The sequence below is a fragment of the Mchenga conophoros genome, linkage group LG16 (genome assembly GCF_057382185.1).
Source record: "Mchenga conophoros isolate Kocher_MC1m ecotype Shallow Benthic linkage group LG16, M_conophoros_male_GT1.1, whole genome shotgun sequence".
Classification (NCBI taxonomy): domain Eukaryota; kingdom Metazoa; phylum Chordata; class Actinopteri; order Cichliformes; family Cichlidae; genus Mchenga; species Mchenga conophoros.
This window is the reverse complement of record NC_140541.1, coordinates 15,227,752-15,248,662: the sequence shown is the minus strand read 5'-3', so window position 1 is coordinate 15,248,662 and position 20,911 is coordinate 15,227,752. Positions and strand designations below refer to the sequence as shown.

The 20,911-nt window shown below is 38.6% G+C and overlaps 1 protein-coding gene across 1 annotated transcript in view; it reads left to right on the top strand.

Moving 5' to 3' along the window:
* LOC146556457 (axonemal central pair apparatus protein HYDIN-like) overlaps window positions 1-20,911 on the top strand; it is a 55,057-nt gene that overhangs the window by 9,266 nt on the left and 24,880 nt on the right. Inside the window, exons 16-51 of the mRNA XM_085250435.1 lie at window positions 621-785; window positions 881-1,033; window positions 1,644-1,882; window positions 1,998-2,295; window positions 2,404-2,547; window positions 3,014-3,157; window positions 3,677-3,769; window positions 4,034-4,248; window positions 4,959-5,133; window positions 5,718-5,927; window positions 6,875-7,057; window positions 7,208-7,382; window positions 7,824-7,954; window positions 8,222-8,349; window positions 8,684-8,820; window positions 9,421-9,548; window positions 9,656-9,769; window positions 13,449-13,529; window positions 13,663-13,812; window positions 13,957-14,196; window positions 14,529-14,658; window positions 14,771-14,893; window positions 15,108-15,278; window positions 15,415-15,588; window positions 16,302-16,474; window positions 16,736-16,810; window positions 16,971-17,154; window positions 17,265-17,406; window positions 18,412-18,538; window positions 18,617-18,704; window positions 18,829-18,920; window positions 19,228-19,347; window positions 19,638-19,799; window positions 19,963-20,157; window positions 20,290-20,490; window positions 20,656-20,888. Of these exons, the coding sequence (XP_085106561.1) occupies window positions 621-785; window positions 881-1,033; window positions 1,644-1,882; window positions 1,998-2,295; window positions 2,404-2,547; window positions 3,014-3,157; window positions 3,677-3,769; window positions 4,034-4,248; window positions 4,959-5,133; window positions 5,718-5,927; window positions 6,875-7,057; window positions 7,208-7,382; window positions 7,824-7,954; window positions 8,222-8,349; window positions 8,684-8,820; window positions 9,421-9,548; window positions 9,656-9,769; window positions 13,449-13,529; window positions 13,663-13,812; window positions 13,957-14,196; window positions 14,529-14,658; window positions 14,771-14,893; window positions 15,108-15,278; window positions 15,415-15,588; window positions 16,302-16,474; window positions 16,736-16,810; window positions 16,971-17,154; window positions 17,265-17,406; window positions 18,412-18,538; window positions 18,617-18,704; window positions 18,829-18,920; window positions 19,228-19,347; window positions 19,638-19,799; window positions 19,963-20,157; window positions 20,290-20,490; window positions 20,656-20,888 (5,693 nt within the window). The remainder of the gene's footprint in view (window positions 1-620; window positions 786-880; window positions 1,034-1,643; window positions 1,883-1,997; window positions 2,296-2,403; window positions 2,548-3,013; window positions 3,158-3,676; window positions 3,770-4,033; window positions 4,249-4,958; window positions 5,134-5,717; window positions 5,928-6,874; window positions 7,058-7,207; window positions 7,383-7,823; window positions 7,955-8,221; window positions 8,350-8,683; window positions 8,821-9,420; window positions 9,549-9,655; window positions 9,770-13,448; window positions 13,530-13,662; window positions 13,813-13,956; window positions 14,197-14,528; window positions 14,659-14,770; window positions 14,894-15,107; window positions 15,279-15,414; window positions 15,589-16,301; window positions 16,475-16,735; window positions 16,811-16,970; window positions 17,155-17,264; window positions 17,407-18,411; window positions 18,539-18,616; window positions 18,705-18,828; window positions 18,921-19,227; window positions 19,348-19,637; window positions 19,800-19,962; window positions 20,158-20,289; window positions 20,491-20,655; window positions 20,889-20,911) is intronic.

Here is a 20,911-nt window from a genome sequence, read left to right as displayed (position 1 = left end):
CCAAGACCTCTGACCACCACCAATAGGCAACAGGTGAAGTGTCTTGACCGGCAACCTTCCGATTACAAGGCGACCTCCCAACTCTTGAGCCACAATCACCCACAAACAACATTGTGTCTGATTTGATTTCGTTTTCTCAGCCTAATAAACAGCTCACTCTTCTTATTTTGGAACTCTGCGTGTGTTTCTTGTATTTCACTCAAAATTTTTTTATTTGGGATTAAGTTTAGAAAGTTATGTCAGGTGGTTCCACAAAACTGTGTCATGTAACTGCTAAGAAAGCGTTTAAGTTTTATTTGTGTTATTTTGCTTTGAATTGATTTGGATTTTTGAGACAAAGGGCAACAAAAGCTTTCCTTATATAATCAGTGACTGTGCTTCATATATATATATATATATATATAGCAGAGATAGATTCTTTGTGTACACATGCACTGAGGCAACTTGTGGGCGACCGTGGTTCAGGGGGGCGCTTTGGGTGCCTAGAAAAGCGCTATATAAATGCAATCTGTTATTACACATGCACTGAAGCAACTTACCTAAACACATTTTGTACCAGATCTGTATGCTGACATTAAAACTTATAATTTAGTTTTTCTTTTTGCTTTCCCTGTTTTCAGGAATATGAGGATAATTCTTCGCTGCTTTTAGGCAGTTCTGCACCCAGAGGAGTGATTCATCCGGGCAGCTCCGAGGAGCTTCCTGTGCGTCTCCTAGCTAAGGCCCCTGGAATGCTACATCACACGATACGTATTGCTGTATTTGGGAGCTCCCAGCCACCCCTGGTCAGTGGAAGTGCATGTGTGGGAGTGCAAGTTGTGTGTAGGTCTGAATACCGGCATGGTGCTTATTCTCTAATCCTACTTCTGTTCTGTTTCAGGAAGTGGCCTTATCATGTATTGGGCACGGGCCACTAGTTCACATTCAAACCACACAGCTACACTTTGGCAAAATCCCAGTTCTGATGGACATTGGCAAAACCCTGCTCCTGTCAAACCACTCGCCTATTCCAGCTCACTTTACCACTCCAATGGTACAAACACTCACCCAAGAAAATAAAAATACCATTTGTGACTTAGACAGGCAGGCGCATACTATTTACTTCATATCTGTCCAACCATAGATCTGTTCACGTATTAGCAGTCCGACTTTCTTAATTGCTGTGATTGATCAATTATCAGTCTAATTGGATATGTAATTTATGAGCTAATGATTTTACTGCTATGGTAACTCTTGAAATAATTAGTTGCTGCTTAAATTTGAGAATGAGAATAAGGGGCTTCCTTTGCACTAGTCATTTTAAACCAAATTGTGACATTTTACCAATTTAGATAGACTAATGATAAAATTATGTAGTCTCACTGTTTGGTGTAACATTTATGCACAAAAAATGCTGTTAACCTTTACTGTTGACTAGACTTCAACTTTCATCTCTTGCTCTCTCTTAATCTCTTATCTCTCAGAGTTCATTCATAGCAAACCTTTGCAGCACAGTTATAGAAAATGCTCCCACTTGATATTTTCATGCATCACATTTAGTGCTGGAACGACCTATTGGAGCTTCTACGCTGCTTTGTGTTTTTTCCTCAGCTCATGATGTTCACACTATGAATAGACTCAGATTTTTGTTTCTGCTTCCTTAGACCATCAGAAAGCCCTTTTGGCGTATTGAGCCCAGTGAGGGGGAGGTGCCACCATGGAGCCAGGTGGAGCTCAAGGTCGTGGTGCATCTGAAGGATACAGTTCCGTTTGAGGGCAAGTTAGAGGTTTCCATACAGGACAGTCAGCCACTCACTGTCCTCCTGTCTGCCACTGGCACTGGCACTACAATTGTCAGTGACAGGCCTTTTGGTCCCAGCCTTGACCTGGGCACCCACTTCAGGTAGAAATCCCATTTTCATAGACTAAAATGGAGCGTTTCCTAGTTATTAATTCACGATGTAGATGTGGATAATACGACACTGACACTATCCTTCGTCTTTATTCTACTTTGTAAGTCATGAAGCATACCAGTACCACTTCAAGCTCTGCAACCATGGCAAGCGAGTACACCGGATGTACTGGAAGGTCGATACCTCACAGCCCACTGCAAAACTCTGCAAAGGTGGCACCTTGCCCGACCAAAGCTTCCTACCCCCTATCTTCACTCCTAAACAGAGAGATGATGCAAGACGTGGATCTTCACTCCCTTCCAGCAGGGAGAAGTCGATGGTTAGCCTCAGACCGTCTCGTCTGGAACTTTTTCCAGGTGGCTCTGCTGACATGGTGCTGACAGTCTCTGCAGACTCCTCAAAGGTGAAATGGTTTGTTGCAAGTTAAAGGTTTGCGCATGCACTAAATGACATGATGTAGCATAGTAAGCAGCATAGAACATGTAAATAATGCTTCTTTTCGACAACGCAGGTTGTACGTGAACGTCTGGTGTGCTACGCTATAGTTGGCCAGCAAGGGTATCAGGAGAAAATCATGTCTGTAGACATTGCTTGTCGCTTTGTGGCTCCGCTGCTCAGCATTTCCTCAAAGCAGCTGAACTTCTACATAAAGAAGGTTAGTCTTGAGCAAAAATTAGAAACAGTGCCTTGTCTAGAATAAATGCATATACTGAATGCTCTCTATTGTAATGCTCTGTAAGTTGCATGTATTTTTAAATATTATCTAAAGCCTAGTTAAAGGCTAAAGTTAAATATCCATAAGCTACAACTTTGATAGATAGCTATGTCAGTCTTACAGGTATCCTTAATGCATTTCGAGATTCACAACCAAATGCCACATAGATGTTGTTTAGTTTAGGGATATTGTGACAGGATGTCTAGCATATTCCAAACTCTGTATAGTTTAGTGAAAGCATTTAGATTATTTTAACATTCAGAATTTTTGAAAATTACAATAGTTTAACCTTGTTAAAGACATCATTAGCTCACAGTTAACAGCTAGTTGTCGATTAAACTGCAGCAGCTTCATTCCTGTCCTTTATTGTGGTTCATTTAATTAAGGATTTGTATATGTGTTACAGGTCAAAGGGGAGCGTGTGCGGCCCCTGTATGAGAAGCTGATCTTGAAGAACGTGTCCTCTCTGCCTGTATCCATGAAGTTGTCGCTCATAGAACCTTTCTCTCTGTGTGAGGCCCCAGGGGAGCACAGTACAGCCACCACTAAGGTGCACATTGTTGTTTGCTAGTTGTTTTCGTTTTAAGTTCCAGGAAAGCAGATTTCCTGGATTCTCACTGTTCTGTGATATAGCCATGCACCAATGTTTGTGAACATTTTTGTGGAAACATGTTGTGTTCTTACTGTCTTGTAGATGAGCTTTTCTCCAGATTAATGTTGTTATTTTGTTTTTGTTATTGTGTGTCATGGATATCTGTATGTGGTAGTGGGACTTCACTGTATGTGCACTATACAGATATAGTAGTTCAAATTAGGGCATCCATAATATGCAATTCGAATTTGAATTTGAGGAATTGCACTTTTCTGTAGTGGTGATTGAATGATCCTGATTAGAAGGATAATTCTGATAAACTTGGGTCCCGTGGCAGAATTATAATAAATATTTTATTAAATGATTTCTTTCTTCCAGGTGCAAGACCATGCTCTGTGAAAGAAGTGCTCTTACACTGATTTGCCCAATATACTGAAGTGCTATAACTCCAATAATAGTCTTGTGTATTTTTTCCAGTCTGTGGTTTTAGGCGACAAGTGTGAGGCTGAGTTGTGGGTATGCTTTAATCCAGCTTTCTATAAGGATCGAGTGTCACACAATGTGGATGAGGTAACTACGATACAGCCTCTTTTGATATATCATGCTGTTATCTTCTTTCAGTTGTGCATTTTTGAGCAGTGGCTTATTCACCTGGATTTACATTGAAATTAAATAGGCCGGATAGAAGTAACATTTACTTTTGTTTATTTATTTTTTTACTCATTTAATGATCTAAAACTAATGTCTTAATTAAGCTATCAGATAATCCTTGGCTTTGAATAAATGTTCACTTACTAACATAATTTTTTCCCTCTTTCTTGAAATGGTTTTCAGTATCTTGAGGTAAATTACTTGGGACACCCACAGCAGGATGTAGTGGACCTGCATGCAGAGGTCCACTACCCCAACCTCGACTTTCCCTCCACCACTGTAGATTTTGACTGTGTGTTAAACTGCACCGAGACTCACAAAGTCATGACCGTCACAAACTGTTCCCTGCTTCCTGTGTCCTATTACTGGACCTTTCTGGATGACCACATTAACAGCAGGTATAGTCACACAGAATCTGGCCAAACAGTATTAGAACATGTATCACATTTATAAACCAGACACTGCAGTATCCTGTTGTATAATTGTAAAGTGATTGTGTGATAAGTCTTTTAAACCCAGATTTGTTCTGTTTTAGATGTTATGTGGGTCAGAAACAGCCAGCCACATCACTTAAGAAAGAGATTATAGTGCTATTACTGTGTTAATACAGAACCTATTTGGATATTTATTTTGACCAAGTAGTCTAGTGTCAAGTTTGAGATCAAGTATCTGACAGCTAAAGAAAATCCACAACAGAATCGTGTGTTTGTATAAACATGATCAAAACATTTCAGTGAGTTAACTAATTTCTAATATCTGTACTTGTTTTTAAAAAAAGAAATCTTGGATCTGTAAGATGCCAAAGTGAGGAAATATCCTAAATATTTTAACTTCAGATCTGAGTAAAGTTCTCTTAAAGAGAGAGGAAATACAACTGCACGATCAACTGATTCTGATTTTAAAAAATGAAATAACAGGTCCACTTCAAGAAGATCTTGAATTTGTTTGGGGTTTTTTCCACCAAGATGCTAAAAGATAGTATCATATTTTTCCTTCTTTGCAGAGAATTTTTCATATGTTCCATTTATTGTAAGATTTCAATGCAGTGATTATGAAAAATATATTTTTAAGTTTAGGGATGCTTTATTTGACTATTTTGCTCTTATAGAAAAACAGAGATGCTGAAAGGAAAAAAGAAAAAGAAGCAGAAACTTTCAGAAAGTCAACAGGAAGAATGGAGGCTCTCCTCTGCAACTCTTTCACCTGCCTTTTCAGCTCCTCAAACCCCCCTGCTAGCTGCAGATCAACAGAGCAGCACACAAGCTTCTGTTCGTGTGGAGGAGGTAAGCAAATATTTCCATGTAGGAAATTTCTTCTTTTCTTTCAGGCGCACGAAACATAAGCAATTTGTTATCAAAAGAAACTAGACATAACATTTATGTCCAGTTACTTATGAGTCTTTGCTAAAATAATACAACAATGCCCTTAAAGCCAGTTGTGTTGTGTTGTGGCGTTCCAAGCAGATTACCAACAGTGCCCTCTGGTGGACAACCCATGCAACATGAATAATGGTTGAAGGGCATTTCTCCTGTTTTCTTCTTTTTGTTCATCCATGAATTTTCATAGTAGATTCATGGATGTAGTGAAAGAAGGCATGCAGAGGGTTGGTGAGATGGTCCGCTGTGATGACGCTTAAAGCAAGCAGCTGAAAAAAAGAATAAATCATTTGGACTCTAGTTGCAGCTACGATTATGTTCTTCACTGATTCAATCATAGAGTAATTTTTTTATAATCAAATTTCATTAGATTCTTGTCTATACATTATAAATATTTTAAATTTATTGTCCACCATCTTTCAAAACTGAGATTCAGAACATTGCTGAGAGTAAAACCTAAATAACATCTGGTTTTCTCGTTGTGTGTGTAGGTATTTGATATTTTGCCGACACATGGTCATCTGCAACCTGGGGATCAGCAGGCAGTCACGTTCTCTTTCTACGGCCACGAAAATATCAGCAGACAGGTGGTCGCGCAGTGCCATGTAGAGGACGGGCCTACATATGAAATCATTCTCAGAGGACACGCATCAGAAATCAGCTACACCCTTGACACCACCCATTTGGACTTTGGCCAGCAGGTGCGTATACAAGGCACCTTAATTATTACGTTTCTTACGGGTATCTTTATTCCAGCCAGCTCCATCTCTCCAGTGGTTAAAGTTCAAAGTGTAAGTACTTGGACTCTCAGCTTAAACACATTCAATTTAAAATAAAATAATGAAATCTACATTAAGTTACCAAATCTCAGATTTAATTTTAGTACCTTTATATTAATATAGAAAGAACTGTGTGGAGCAGTTTTAACATGAAGATAACGATAAAAGTGCTCCCATTTGACTCAGAGCCTTATAATTCACAATAGTTTACATTTAAACTGAGGTGCAAAGAGTACAAATTTCTAAAGGTAATAATGAGAATACAATTCAAAACTGCTCAGATCCAAAGCATATTGCTTTGCAAATTGCTGTTAGACCCTTCAAGAAGTGAGTTGGGTTGACCTGTGTGAATGCCTAAGAAAGGGAGGAAGGGTCAAATGATATTCGCTGAAACATTCGAAATGACACCATGTGCATCTCTCAGCTTAGTTTTGAACACTTAGAAAGTTAAACACTTACATTTACCATATTTCTATACACCAATCAGGCCTAACATTATGACCACTGTCAAGTGAAATGAATAACACTTTAAATTTTTTACATCATGGCATCTGTTAGTAGATTGGATTTGATTCAGAGTAACATGTTTTTGCTTGCCCTGCTTGGGCCCTTATGTGTAAAACTATCCTTTCTCATATTTTCATAAACCTTGAGATTAAAATAAAATGTCCATTACGGTCAATGCTTTTTTTTTGAAAAACAAATTGTTTTCTCTACCAAATTCAGTATACTCGGTCACTAGGTGGAGTACTTTGTCTGTTTGCAGTAAGCGGCTTGACATGATCATTAATAAAAGTAAAGGTACAGTTAACTTTAAAAGGCAAAACAGTGTTTCCTCTCTCCTCTTAGTCTTTGTCCTTTGCTTCTAGCTTTTTCATTGTGTAGGTGAAGTTGATGTAACCCTGACAAATACGGGCAAGGTGGGCTTCAAATACAGTATACACCCTCATAGAGAGGAGGAGGATGAAGGGGTTGGTGAGAAGGAAGCACGGCAGATGAAGGTCTTTGAACATGAGGTCAGACCTGGTTGGCCTACAGTCATTCCTGCTCAGGTGAGCTTATGAGTTTGCCATTTCAATTGTGGATGTTCAAAGCTATTTTATCACGAAAAGGATGGCTTTCCTATGTGTGTATGTGTGGTGTGTGTGTGTGTGCGTGTGTGTGTGTGTGTGTGTGTGTGTGTGTGCGTGTGTTTGAGACAGGGTTACCTTGATGCAGGCATGGTACAGGTTCTCCGTGTACTCTACCTTCCGGGCATTCCTGAAGTGTTTAAGAAGAAGCTTCAGATGCAGGTGGCTTTCCTACCACTGGAGGAGATCACTCTGACTGGTGTGGGAGTGTTCCCCAGGATCAGGCTGAATTTACCACGAATCATGTGTATGCACACACACACACACACACACACGCACACACACACACACACACACACACACACACACACACACACACACGCACACACACGCACAGAGATGTGTTCAATCCAAAATCAATGAGCTAAAAGATGAATATTTCGCTCATTTAAATTTACTTTAAAATAGTGCTTTTGCTCAAAATAAATAAATGATTCTGCATCAGACAAAAGGGCTGAAAGTAGGACTTATAAATACATATGATTACATCAGTGTGTTACCATCTTATAGAACTATATAAGGATGTTGTCAATTATCCTTGTGAACTCATATTTCCCTCTTTTTCTCTTTAAACCAGTTTTGTTGAAAAGCATCAAGCTCAAACGGTCCATAATAGACCTCTATTGTGATGACAGTTCTTGAGACACAAATTCAACTTCTTATTTCTGCACTGTGATTTCTCTTACAGCGGAGGAGTGTTATAGTGACGTGTTACAGCAGGCCAGAACAGCTGTGGAGAAAGATGGAGTCAAAGAGAAGCTTATATATGAATTTACTGTTCGGGGAGGAGCAGCAACAGAGGCGACGCGCACACTCACAGTCAGTAACTTCATATTAGTGACACCTCACATTTTCTATACTTTTGTTCAAAAAATACCTATTAATATGTATGCTGACTTGATATTGTGGACATGTAGGGAATTTATGAGGATTTGTAGGGAAAATTAAGCACAAATAAAATCCCTTATTGCAGAGGTATTTACAGTTGTAGATTGGTAAGGTTTGTGTGTTTCCTCTGTTGAGGTTTGAGTGTTATTACCACTTCTTGCCTCCCCTGCTATTCTCTGTTCTCTCTTTGACCTCTAGTATGAAGATCTGCTTCACATGGAAATTGAACGATTGTTGGTCAAAAAAAATGCTCTTGCTGTGGCTAATAACTTGCTGGAGACTGAAGAACCACAAGAGTCCTTCAGAAAGTGGAACAAGCTAATAAAGTATGTAAACACAACTACACACATGCATTTTGGTGACTCTGTTTTGAAGTGAGAACTTTGTCAAACTGTGCTGGGGAATTTGTGACTGTTTAGCTTTTTTTACTTTGTGCACTCTTGATACGATGTCATTATATCTCATTGAAAGTCCACAAATCTATAATATAATGTATAAGATACTTCAGTTCAGTATACAAAGCAAAATTATATTTAGTAAAATTATAATACATATATTCTAAACATTTTTACAGACTTTAGTCTATAACAATAAGTTATATTGCTAACATGCTTGTTTGTGCCCAGTGTTTTATTCTTATTATTTAAATCTTTTTCCCAGGTTCCAACTCCCAGAGTACATTCTGGATTTTGGTTTTGTCATTCCTGGCAAAGTCGTGAGTCGTGCTGTGAAGGTCAGCAATAATGGATCAATACCTGTGTCTTTCCATCCCACTAACAAACATCTTGGGGACACAGGTAATATAATGTCCTCCTACTTTTTTAGGTCATCATCGCAGGCAAAGACAACCTGTGTTTTTTAAAATGCTTGAAATAAGGATTAGTGGGGTCAGGTTCATTGGTGAATCGAAATTGTCTGTAGGTGTGAATGTGAGTGTGAATGGTTGTCTGTCTCTCTGCATTAGCCCTGCATCAGGCTGGGAACCTGTCCAGGGTGTACCCTGCCTCTCATCCTGTGGTAGCTGGGATAGGCTCTCCAGCCCCCCTGCAACCTTGACAAGGATAAGCAGAAGAGAATGAATGTATGGATGGATGGTTGGATGGATGGATGGATGGATGGAATAAGGATATGTTTGGAAGTGTATTTAAGACAACTGGCGCTGCTTTAAAGCAGCATCAAGTATTGATTTCTTATAGTTGTTTTTTTCTAGCTTAGCATGTTCTGAAAGAAGATAATAGAAAATGTAGATTTGTAGCAGTTTTGAAACCATCTTCATGTCTAAAGCTTTTGTACACAGTGGTGAATTTAAGTATTCACCTCAAGTATCATTTTTTTAAAATTTCTCTTTAATTTAAATGATTTTAAAATAATTTATGACTCTTTTTGGTTCCTCACAGGTTTCACAGTAGACTTTGAAAGCATGAAGAACCAACCCCGTGATGAGACGAAGAGTTTCACAATTAAATTTGACCCACAAGGAGTCAACCTGGATTTGGGTTATACGAGTGCTATTCTCCCAATCCAGGTATACACAGGCTTACACCTGTACATGTCCACAAACTAAATTTGTGTCTTTTCACTCTCCCTCTATAAGTCATTTTGGATCTAAGAGGATTTTCTTTGCTGTTACAGGTCGCAGGTGGTCCAACGGTGCAAGTGCGACTGTGTGCAGTGGTAACCATGCCAGCTGTCACAGTTTCCAGTGATACGATTCAATTTGACACTCTGCAGTGTGGCATGTGTCAGGTACACCATGATAACAATGGATGATGACTCTGTGAAAGTTCTTTTCTCTTCCTATTCCTTTCTCGTCTAATATTTAATTTGAAATACTTAGTAAGTCAAAAATTGCTGTGCCTTGAAAATATTTTCCAAGGCACAGCACATTTCCCCCATTCTTTCTTCTAATTCCACCATAATAAGCAAAAAGGCTTATTAGGCTTATTAAAACAATACAAAAAAAAGAGTACAAACAATATTTGTAGTGTATACAAAATTATTACAAAAATCAAGCAAACGATAATAGCGATTCAGTTTCACCATCTAAGTGTATAAATAAGGCTCAAATATTTATATTAACTCTCTGTCTGCGTTTTTTTTTTGTTTTTAAGCTCTACTGTTATTCCATTGCATACAAAAACCAAATTCACAACTTTAACTCATGTTTCATCTTTTTAATCCATCTTTTATATACTTTGTGTATAAATTGAATTTATTTTCTTCATTTGTGATTGGACTAAAAGATGTAGGTAGAATCATATAACCATCCACAGTCAGATGATACAGAGAACCAGTGGGTACTTTCATTCAAATATAGCACCTTTCAAGACAAAGATCACAAAGTGCTTCACAAAAAAACAATAAAAATTTAAAAACAAAAACAGAATAAAGAACGAGGTAACTAAATGCAAATCAGAAAGATGTTTTTTTTTATTATAAGAGACCACTGAGTCCACACTTAAACTTAAAGGGAGAGACCTCCAGCATCTGTGGCCCATTCTGGCAAAAGCGCTGTGTTCTTTAGTTTTCAGCTTGTATGATGTACAGTAACTGTGTCCTTATCAGAAGACCTCAGGGACCTCTTGGGGACGTATTGCTGCAAAAGTTTAATGATTTAAGCTGGTGCTTGACCATTAAGAGCTCTAAAAGTCATAACCAGATGTCACAGTCTGTGCTTGCTGACTGTGTGGAGTGTGAATAGTGGACCCAAACGCAGACAAAACGAAGCGTGGAACGTAATTTGGTTTTAACAAAAACCGAGCTGTTTAATATAGCTGATGGAAAAAATACTAAACAAAGGGCAAGGTATGAAACTAAACAATAACCTAAACTGAGTAAACTAGAATTAAACATGGAAAAACCCTGAACACGGCCATGGAAAAATCTGGACACGAGGAACATGAATACCTGGAACATGAAACATGGAAAGCAGGTGACCTGACAACAAATGACAGAAAACTCACTAAATACACAGAGAGGTGACGAGGAGAGTGGAAACACATGGGGAACACAGCTGAAATGAACATGACCCCACAAACAAAACTAAACACACTGAACAGGGAACATGAGACTGTCAAAACAAAAAAGGAAACATAGGGAGACGTAGACTGGGACACGCGAGCTTGACACAAGGGTCGAGGTAAGGCAGACATGAGAGCCAGAGAGAGGGAGTGAGGGAACACGAGAGAGAGGGAGGAGGAACATAACTCAGACACAAAGGATGAGGAAGACCTAAACACAGGGTACACGACAGACTCATACACCGAAGACATGACACTATGGACAATGTAGTGGGGACACACAGACATGGGAGGAACCTAAATAGACAAGAACTAAATAGAGAAACATAGGGTTCAAACATAGAACTAATAAATGCATGGATAACAATTTCCAGTTTAGAGCATGATACAATGGTACTTAACCTAGAAATATTTCTTAAGTGATAAAAACATCTTTGTGTAATTTAAGTTTTCTAGGCTTAAAATTATTGCATTTTGAAAAACAATACTTAATTCATTTTAACCAGGTGAACATAAATTGAGCTGATGTGCAACTTAAAAAATCAGTCGAGACAAGAATCTTTTTGTTTCAATGATCAGTGAAAATCAGAAATGGTTCCGCCAGGTACAGGTGCTTAATCCTCAGGCTGGCTGAAACAGACAGAAAAACCTGAAAACATTTACAACATGCATGACTGACTTAAGAATGCGAAGGAAGGCATATTTTTCTCCAAAACATTGACTAAGAGATAATAGATCCTGACTGAGTTAGAACAGATACTAAAATACAGTAAGTAGATGATGTGTGTATAAAACAGTTATTAACAGTTAATGAAAGTGGTTATTTTTATGTATTTAACAAATATACTGGGTCTGCTACTTTTGTTAGTGTTTGTTTTGAAAACATTAATGGGTTCAAACATGTTTGAATTACATTGTGGCCTTAAGACAACAATTCTGATGCTAAAGATCCAAATGGGACACACAAAAAAAAAAAAAAAAAAAAAGAATTGCAGTGTGTTCCACTGAGATGAAAAAAAAAATGCAATTACAGTAAAATCTATTATTCAAAGCTAACCACATTTGCAAATTTCTCATCTCTATATTTCTTTTCTTGGACTTGAGCATCTTTTTTTTTTTACCAGTTCTTCCTTTAAGTTTCTTCTGATTGGCTGTTCCTCACAATTAACAGTTTTGAACAGCAGGTAGGCACAGCTGTCAAGCACAGAGCTCTAACTGGGCTCACTGTGGTGCCCTCCTACATAATGTTACCAAGAAATGTATTTATTTATTTATTTTTTAATTTTATTTAATTTAGGACAGTGCATGTTAATGAACATAAATGTAAAAAAAAAATGACATGAATGTAAACATACCAGATTATAGCCAAGGGCTAATTTCCATCTGTTATCCTTAAGCATAAAAAATAGACATAATAATTCATAAAAATTCATCATTCATTCATAATAAAAACTCCATCACCAAACTCACACATACACACCATTCTGTTCCCAACAAAACATTAAAACTATACAACTCATACATGATCACACACTTGATTTGTCCATAACCAGTTTTTAACCTTTGCCTTAAACAAACTGAGTGTAGAGCATTCTCTAACTGGTTGAGGAAGACTGTTCCACAGATGGCCTCCCTTAACAGAGAGGACGTTCTGCCCAAATGCTGTCCGTCTGTGGGGTATAAACAAGTCTCCTCAGATTGTAGCTCGAGTGGTCCTGTCTGAGCTTTCTTTATGCCTAATGAACTGCTTTAGTGGTGGTGGAGCAAGGGAGTGTAAGACTTTATATATTAAACACACTCTTTTAAGTTTCACTAAGTTATTGAAGTTCATGTAATTTATGTTTTTTTAACACATGACAGTGGTGGTGGGAAGTCGGTTTTTTGTCAAGTAGTTTTAAACTTCTTTTATAAATGTTTTCAATAGTTTTAAGTGTTGTTGGACAAGCAAGTGACCAGGACGTCAAACAATAGTCGATATGAGAGATGATCATTGAGTAAAAATAAGTTTTTGCAACATTCATATTTAAATTATTACGTATATGATTAAAATTTCGATTATTAAATTTAAGTACCTGGGACTCTTTATTTATGTGACTCTTGAAGGATAATGTTGGGTCTAGAATGACCCCAAGATATTTAAATTCTGGAGCTAATTCAAGCTCTACTCCATCCAGGAATATGTTTGACTGCTTCAAGTTTATGGGGCGTTTTGAAAATTACATACAGACAGTTCCGGTAAATCAGTGAATTGTCAGACCTATACTGTACATTCGAACCTTTGGTATTCTAAAGGCATGAGTAAATCTCATTAATTGAAACCAGTTTTAACTTGCAGTAATGCGATGTCATTATATTTAATGACATATTGTTGTGCAAAATGTAAGAATTTCTTTATAACCCAACAGATGAAGACAATACAGCTGCTGAACCATGAGTCTGTGCCGTGTCACTGGAGCATAGCTGAGGAGGTTAAGCCTTTTAAAAAGGTATGACTGTTGTTATTTTGTGGATAATATAAAAAATGGAATCCACAGGCCATCTGTGTCGTGCCAAGAAAGATATCAGATAGAGAGAAATACAATAAATGTGATGCCTGCATTTGTTCTTGTTCTCACTCAGATCGATAAGTTCCTGCCCCTCTACAAGCGTAAAAAAGCCTTGCAGGAGCAGCGTCCACCTCCAGTGGTGTTTGAGATGTTTCCCTCCTCTGGTGTGCTGTCCCCTGGTGAGCGGGTCAATGTCCACATAAAGTTCAAGCCTGCTGATGGGGTGAACTGCTTTTAATATTAGAACAATAACTGTTAGATATAATTAGTAGCATAACATCATACTGCTTAATCATGAAAAAGTAGCAAGAGAACGTGATATAAAATATGACAAAAGACCTACTGTTTTGCTCTATTTGTCTTTCAGTGTCCTTACAACAGACGGCTAGTGGTGCGAGTCACTGACAGCACCCAGGAGGTGTTCATCACAGCTCAGGGTCAGGGTGAGGATCCACATCTCGAGTTCTGCCCTTCGGTACTCGAGCTGGGCCCTTGTCTCCCTGCCAGCACTGATGTTGAAGCTGAGGTTACAGTGAAAAACCCCTGTTCTTTCCCCATTGAGTTTTACTCCCTGGAGTTTGACACACAGTATCTCCAGGAAGAAGAGGTAGCACTTTTTTTCTAAAGTCTCAGAAATATTGTTGCAAATTTACTTTAAAATGAAGTGCATGATTTTTAAAGGCAAGGCTACAAGTGGTGTAGTAATATGAAGAGATTATGTGATTTCCTTTCATTGGTAAAATATGGCATGATTAAAAAGGCATCAGAGAAAGAGACAAAGTAGAAATGCTGTGCAATGCAATTTTTTCACTACAGTTAATCTCACACAGCTTTCCTGAATTAAATGATCTGTTTTTGTCTTTTGCATTATGTGGTGTCTCTAATAAGACATTTTTTTCTGGGTTTTTAACTGCCCTCTCTTCTCATGGTCACATGCAGATTCTGCGTTTGATGCAGGATTATAAAGACAACAGTGTGTTACTACTTCCTCCACGTGTCCCGGGAGAAGGGCTTCCCTCAGAACTGCTGGACTATTACAAGGAGTATTGCTCCAAGATGAAAGACGAAGGTATCTTTAAAGATACCTAAGCAGCTATTGATAATATACACACAGTTATGTCAGCACATATTTGTTTTAATGTCTGTCATAATGTCACTTTTAATCGATCTGTGTGCCCCAGAGCTGAAGGCAGGTACGGGTCATGACGATCAAAATGAAGACACACAGGGAGGAAAAAATAAGCCTAAACTAGATGAAGACCACCCAGAAATTAGAACTACAGGTGTGAAACCACCTGAAATGTGTAAGTACAGCAAGTTTCTTCTTTGTTGGTTCTCAGTCATCCAGGCTATGATCACCTTGAGTTGAAAGCAACAGGACTTCTTTGTAATGTCCTTTAAGATGTTTCACTTCTCATCTAGCAGTTCATAAAAAAATGCCATCAATTTTCAGACTTGTGTAATTTTCTTTGCAAACATTATTTTGCTTATAAAATTAACATTTAAATTCAAATTCAGTTTTCTCAGAATTGACCAGATTGGCGAGCAGCGAGAGTCTAAGACAGTTCGAGATGACCCCTATCTGCAGAGCAGTTGCCCGACATATGGGTGTTGACCTGTCACCTGAGGCTCTGATTGGACGCAACTGCAGAGGCATTGCTATTATCGTATATGGAGCCCCACTGACAGGTTTAAAAACACATTCTGCAATGAAAGAATTTAAATAATGATAGTGTATAAAACAATCATCCCCTGCTAGAGTCAGTTAACTTGATATAAAAGGTGTGTGTGTGTATGTGTGTGTGTGTCTCTTTTTTTTTTTCAGATAAGAGCAGCAGAGCAGCTGCTCTGGCACTTCGGTATGGAGCAGCGTGCCTCTGTGTTGATGATGTGGTTACAGATATGCTTTTAAATGGCACTTCACCAGTTAGCCTGACAGCAAGACAACTCTTTGACTTTGCTGCTACAGAGCATGCTCAGAAAAATGCTAAGGAAGCTGGTAAGCTGGAAGCTAGAAAGCAGCTTGTGATGGAAAAATGAATAACACCTTTAACTGGTCATTTTCAGTTTTAAGTAAACGGTTAAGAGCTGGGCTGCAGCGTGATTCAGCTGTCAAAGGAAAAGAGGGTGCGACCTGGGCAGATTGCCAGTTTATTGCATGGTCTGAAAAAAGCATCATCTTTAAAAACCGTCCCAAAACACAGATACATGTTTTAAAATCAGAAAGGTTTTAATATGGTTAGAAAACTGAAATTAAATTATGAATTTATCGTTGGTGTGAACAGGTCAAAACAAAAGACACAAAAAATAGCCTGATATCAGGCAGCAATACCAACTCTTTATAGCCTGACTCTCACATCTGCAACCAGGCAAACACAAAGAGGACAGAAGAGTAAACCTTCTCTATATGTGATTGTTGATTTTTATTAAACTGTTTTGTTTGTTTTTTCATTTAGCTAAACACATATTAATAGTTGTACTACAAAGTGATGAAGAAAATGTACACGGCAGTATAAAAACTCATCAGAATTTAGAAAATGGTCTAAAAATGAAAATTTCCTTGGGACTAAACCATTAGAACCTACACTTACTGTATCCTCTGCCGTAAATTAAATGAAGCTTACCCCCATCCTTAGAGATATTTCAGATCTTTTACAGTAAGGCTGGATACCATAGCAGAAGAGTAACTAAAAATTACCCACCTGCTACCAGGTCTGGTCATTGAGGAAACGTCTGGATCAGGACCCACAGCACCTCTTGAAGCCTCCGATCCAGATTCATCGCCTTTTATACTAAATACAGCCAACAACTGTGAGGACAACAGTAGTGAAAATGACTCCAAGGCTCCCCTGATGACTGAAAATCAACACATTGTCCATTGTCTGGTACATTTTCTCAAAGTATCTCCGTATCTGTTGTCTTTGAGCTTTTCACAGGACTTTATTTTGTTTGTTTTTACTTTTTCTTTCTGTTTTAATGTATTTCTTTTCTCTATGAATTGGTGGTCTGGTCCTTGCTTTGCAGTTAAATAATTCATTTAAATTTCATTTCCTTTACACCTCTATACAAAACTATTGTATAAACTGTGAATACAGAGTAATTGTTACTCATAGAAAACCAATTTATTTAGTGTGATTTTGCTTCAGGGAGGAGATGTGACCACACTGAGGAGTCTGTTGCCTGAACATTTACTGGTTGATATCCTAGCAGAAAGATTTCAGGTGAGGTATTACATGGTGTGTATATACAGAAAAGTGCAAACTGAATAACTCTTAGCCAGTGCTGTGCAATAAATTGGCACAAATAAGGAATGTTTTCTCTCATGTTTCTCTAGTTATTTTGTAATTCTCTCTAATGTTGGTGCTTACGTTGTGATTACAGTTAAGCGATTGTTATCGTGGAATAGTGATTGATGGCCTGGACTCAGCGTACACTCGGGTTCCAGCGAGCACTCTGCAGGTTGTTCTCAAGGCCTTAAGTAACCGCAAACACATCTATTTGGTCAACTTATCTGACTCTTATACAGCCCTGAAGGCACGGGAAAGAGCTCAAAGCGAAGCTGAAGGTAAAATATTTACAGACAGAAATTCTTATACCTGTGAACAGAACTTATAGTTGTCACGTTTATGTATTGAATTGGATAAATGACCAAAACTGTGTGTGTGTGTGTTTCAGAGGCTCTGCAGAAGGAGAAAGCTGCCAAGGAGGAACAATGGCTGCAGGACATGGATGAGGAGGAGTATAATGCTCTGCCACAGGAGGTGAAGGAGCGCATCAACAAAAAACACAGAGAGGAATTCCGACAGCAGAAGTTCAGGTATTGACAATATTTATTTTTTTCAGTGAGGTTTTAATTTCTAGTTTTACCAAACTGCACAAAGTCAAAACTGATGTTTTAGCTTGATGAAATGGACACAGTCATCAATGGTATGATCAACATGCCTAGTGAGGCTCAGTTCTCTGGGTGAAAATGCCTTGTTGATGCCAGAGGTCAGAGGAGAATGTCCAAACTGCTTCAAGCTGATAGGAAGACAACAATAATTCAGATAACCACTTATTACAACCCAAGGTATGTAGAAAAATCGGGTCCGTCCTGCCTTGTATCAAGAGTTCAGGCTGACGGTGGTGTAATGGTATCAGGGGTATTTTCTCTTGTTCCCTAAGTACCAGCTGAGCATTGTTTAAACACCACGCACACACAAGCCTTTCTGATTGCTGTAGCTGTCCATGTCCATCCCTTTATGACCACAGTGACCACATCTGCTGAGGGCTGTTTCCAGCAGGATAACACACCATGTCACAGATCATAGAGCGTCTCAAACTGGTTTCTTGATGGTCTCCATGAAATTCATTTTATTTTACTCAAATAACTTTGCTAGTCACACAGTCTCTATCCAATATAGCAGCTTTGGAGTGAAAGCCGAATCAGATATGCAGCTGACAAATCTGCAGCAACTGTTTAATCTCTTTCATGTCAGTATGTCAGTAATAAATAATCAATACATAATATGTGCTTTAACATTTATATCAATAATGGTTTAGAATATGGCATAAGCCACTATAACCACATTTTGAGGTATTTGATGTCATTCATTTTCTTCTTAAACCAGTTATAGACTTAGATTTACTATATCTACCATGTAATAAAAGCCCTCATAGGGATCATAAATATAGAGACTTGAAACTACTTCTTGCTTCCTTCTACATCCAGGAATATTGTGCACAGTTTTATTTATGCTGAGCATGCACAGTTTCACTCAAATACCAGGAATATATTCAAGTTCAAATGAAGGTAACTAAAAACAATTCACTTGTGTGTAAGGGAGCAGATGGCGAAAGAGCTGGAAGAAAAGAGGCAACAGGAAGAGAACCAAAGGTTAAAAGAGGTGGGTGGAAAGAAGGACATTAAAGAACCATCAAGGAAGAAGAGCTTGCTGGGGGTAAAGCAGGTCTGTATCCAGTCTGAAGACCAGCAAATACAGAGAAAAATTAGAGCACTGAATTAATTTCTCCCCTTTCCTCTGTAGTCAACATTGAATGTGCTAAGGGCGTCTTCTGTTAACGACTCCAAAGAGCAATTAGGGGACACAAGAGAGCAATGTCATCTAAATGAAGGTGCAGACAAGTGTAAAAAAAACATGTAATATTTTATAAAATGTAATATAGAGCAAAAAATGAAACGGTTTATAGAGTGCAGCATAATCAGTTACTGAGTGACGTCTGGTCATTATTCCTACAGAGCATCATAGCAAAGAGGCCGATGATCCACAGAAGCAGACAGAAGGAACCACAGGTTCTCCTCAACCCACAGACACACTGGAGATAGACAAGGTAAATTAAGCTTAGCAACGATGTCAACACACTCAACCCCAGTGCATTATTTAAAATGGTAGATATGTATAGCAGATTAATTACCTACTTTGTAACTTACTGGAGTTTTTATACTGCATGTTTGGGATACATTATTTCATAAGATTGTGTAATCTTCAGCTTCTCTTACTTTAGTTTTTAAAACCACTCAATGAAGAATTAATGATTTACTCTGCAATCCAGTGTCTTGCATTCTGCACAGGATCTAATTACATTAAAGTATTTAATTTTGCTTTTATATCCAACATGAATCATGTGTTGTTGCCAGAATACAGAAACTGTAAATGTGAAGAGTGCAGGAGAAGAAAAAGAGTTGAAAGATGGAAAACAAGCAGGGGAGAGGAATCAAAAAGACAGAGCAAGAAGACAGGGCTTACCTGCTGGGAAGGTTTGTACAAATATGCCATTTAAGGGCTCTTTGTTAAGTCAATAACATAAAATCTGAGGCCTGTATTACAAAGCAGGATTTAGTCCAAGTAACTTTGGGTCCAATCCTGGGTTTCCATACTTCTCATTCAGATGCTTCGTACTCACCTTGGTAACTTATGCTGTAAACCTAACCTGTTCTGGTGCACATTATGTTCTACATTAGAGGTTAACAGACTCACATCATTGCCTACTAACCATTCAAGTGCCACCATTCCTTCATTCTCCATTGCTCACCATACCCCCATTCAGTCCCGGGTGGAGAACCTGCAGTCTAAGTTCTGTCAATACGAGGAGAGCCAAGCCCTGGTGGAGCATATCCTGCAGCACTGGGACCGGCGCCGGGGATTGTTGTTGGTCCCACTCCCCACTGAAGATGCTTTAGGGTCAGCTGAAGTTACAACAGAGAAGCAGGTGTGTTAGCTGGCCAACACACCTGGTGGTCCTCCACCAGGTGGCCCTCCAATCCCTCCTTTTTTTTTTTTAACTTAAATGTAAGACTGCTTGGAAAATTGGAAAGGTGTGCTATAATTCTTTATCCTTGTTTGAATCCAAAATATTTTTTCCATCTACACAGTCCTCTGCTGATAAGAAGAGCAGGAGAGTCAGTAACAAGCTCATATCACCTTTGCACAGTCAAATAGCAGGACTGTCAGAAGCAGAGAAGGCAGACGACAAGGCATCTCCTCTGGACATTCCATATATTGTGTTAAATGTAACAGAAAAAGACTACATGAGCATCATAAGCAGCTCTTTGCCTGCCCTAGATGAGGTATAGCATCATTTCACAGATCTTTCATTTTTATAAAATTATTAATTATGTTTCTGTTGAAAATGAAATTATTCTTTCATAAGTTTAAGATGAATTCCTAATCTATTTTCTTTTCTGCTTTGGTCTCATTAGGTGTTGGATGATTTAGGGATAGGTCCTAGTGGCCCTCCAATCCCTCCTTCTGTCACCTTCTCTGTCGTTCCTTTTCCCAAAAAACGAGAGCAAGCTAAACTAGAACAGACCTGTTTCACCTTCCTGGTTCCTTCAGGGCTGGATGAAAAGGACAAGGACAAGAAAGAGGACGAGCTGCAAGCATCCGTTTTAAAGTTATCGGTAATGTCTAAACAAAAAAAATCATTCTTAATTTGAGGCAAAATCTGAAACACAAGCAACATGGACCTCATGTCCATTTAACCCACACAAGCTTATTTTGGTGTTAAAAGCATGAAATTTTAGGTTTTTAAGTCAGAACACTGTTTGTCTGCTGTTTTTGTAAAGGAAGAGGCAACAGGCTCTAAAGGTCATGGCAAGGCCACCATTAAGGACAGCACAGTGGCGAAGGACAAGGATAAAACGGGCCGAGAGATTCACAGGAGCAAGAAACAGACTTCCGCCAAAACAAAAGCACAGGGACCAGAGCGTCTCGGGTCACGTTCGCATGCCTCCTTCCACCCCGAGGACACTGACCAGGAAGAACATCAAGCAAGCTTGGAACAAAAACGCAGCCATATGTAAGACGTACTGCAGAATCACT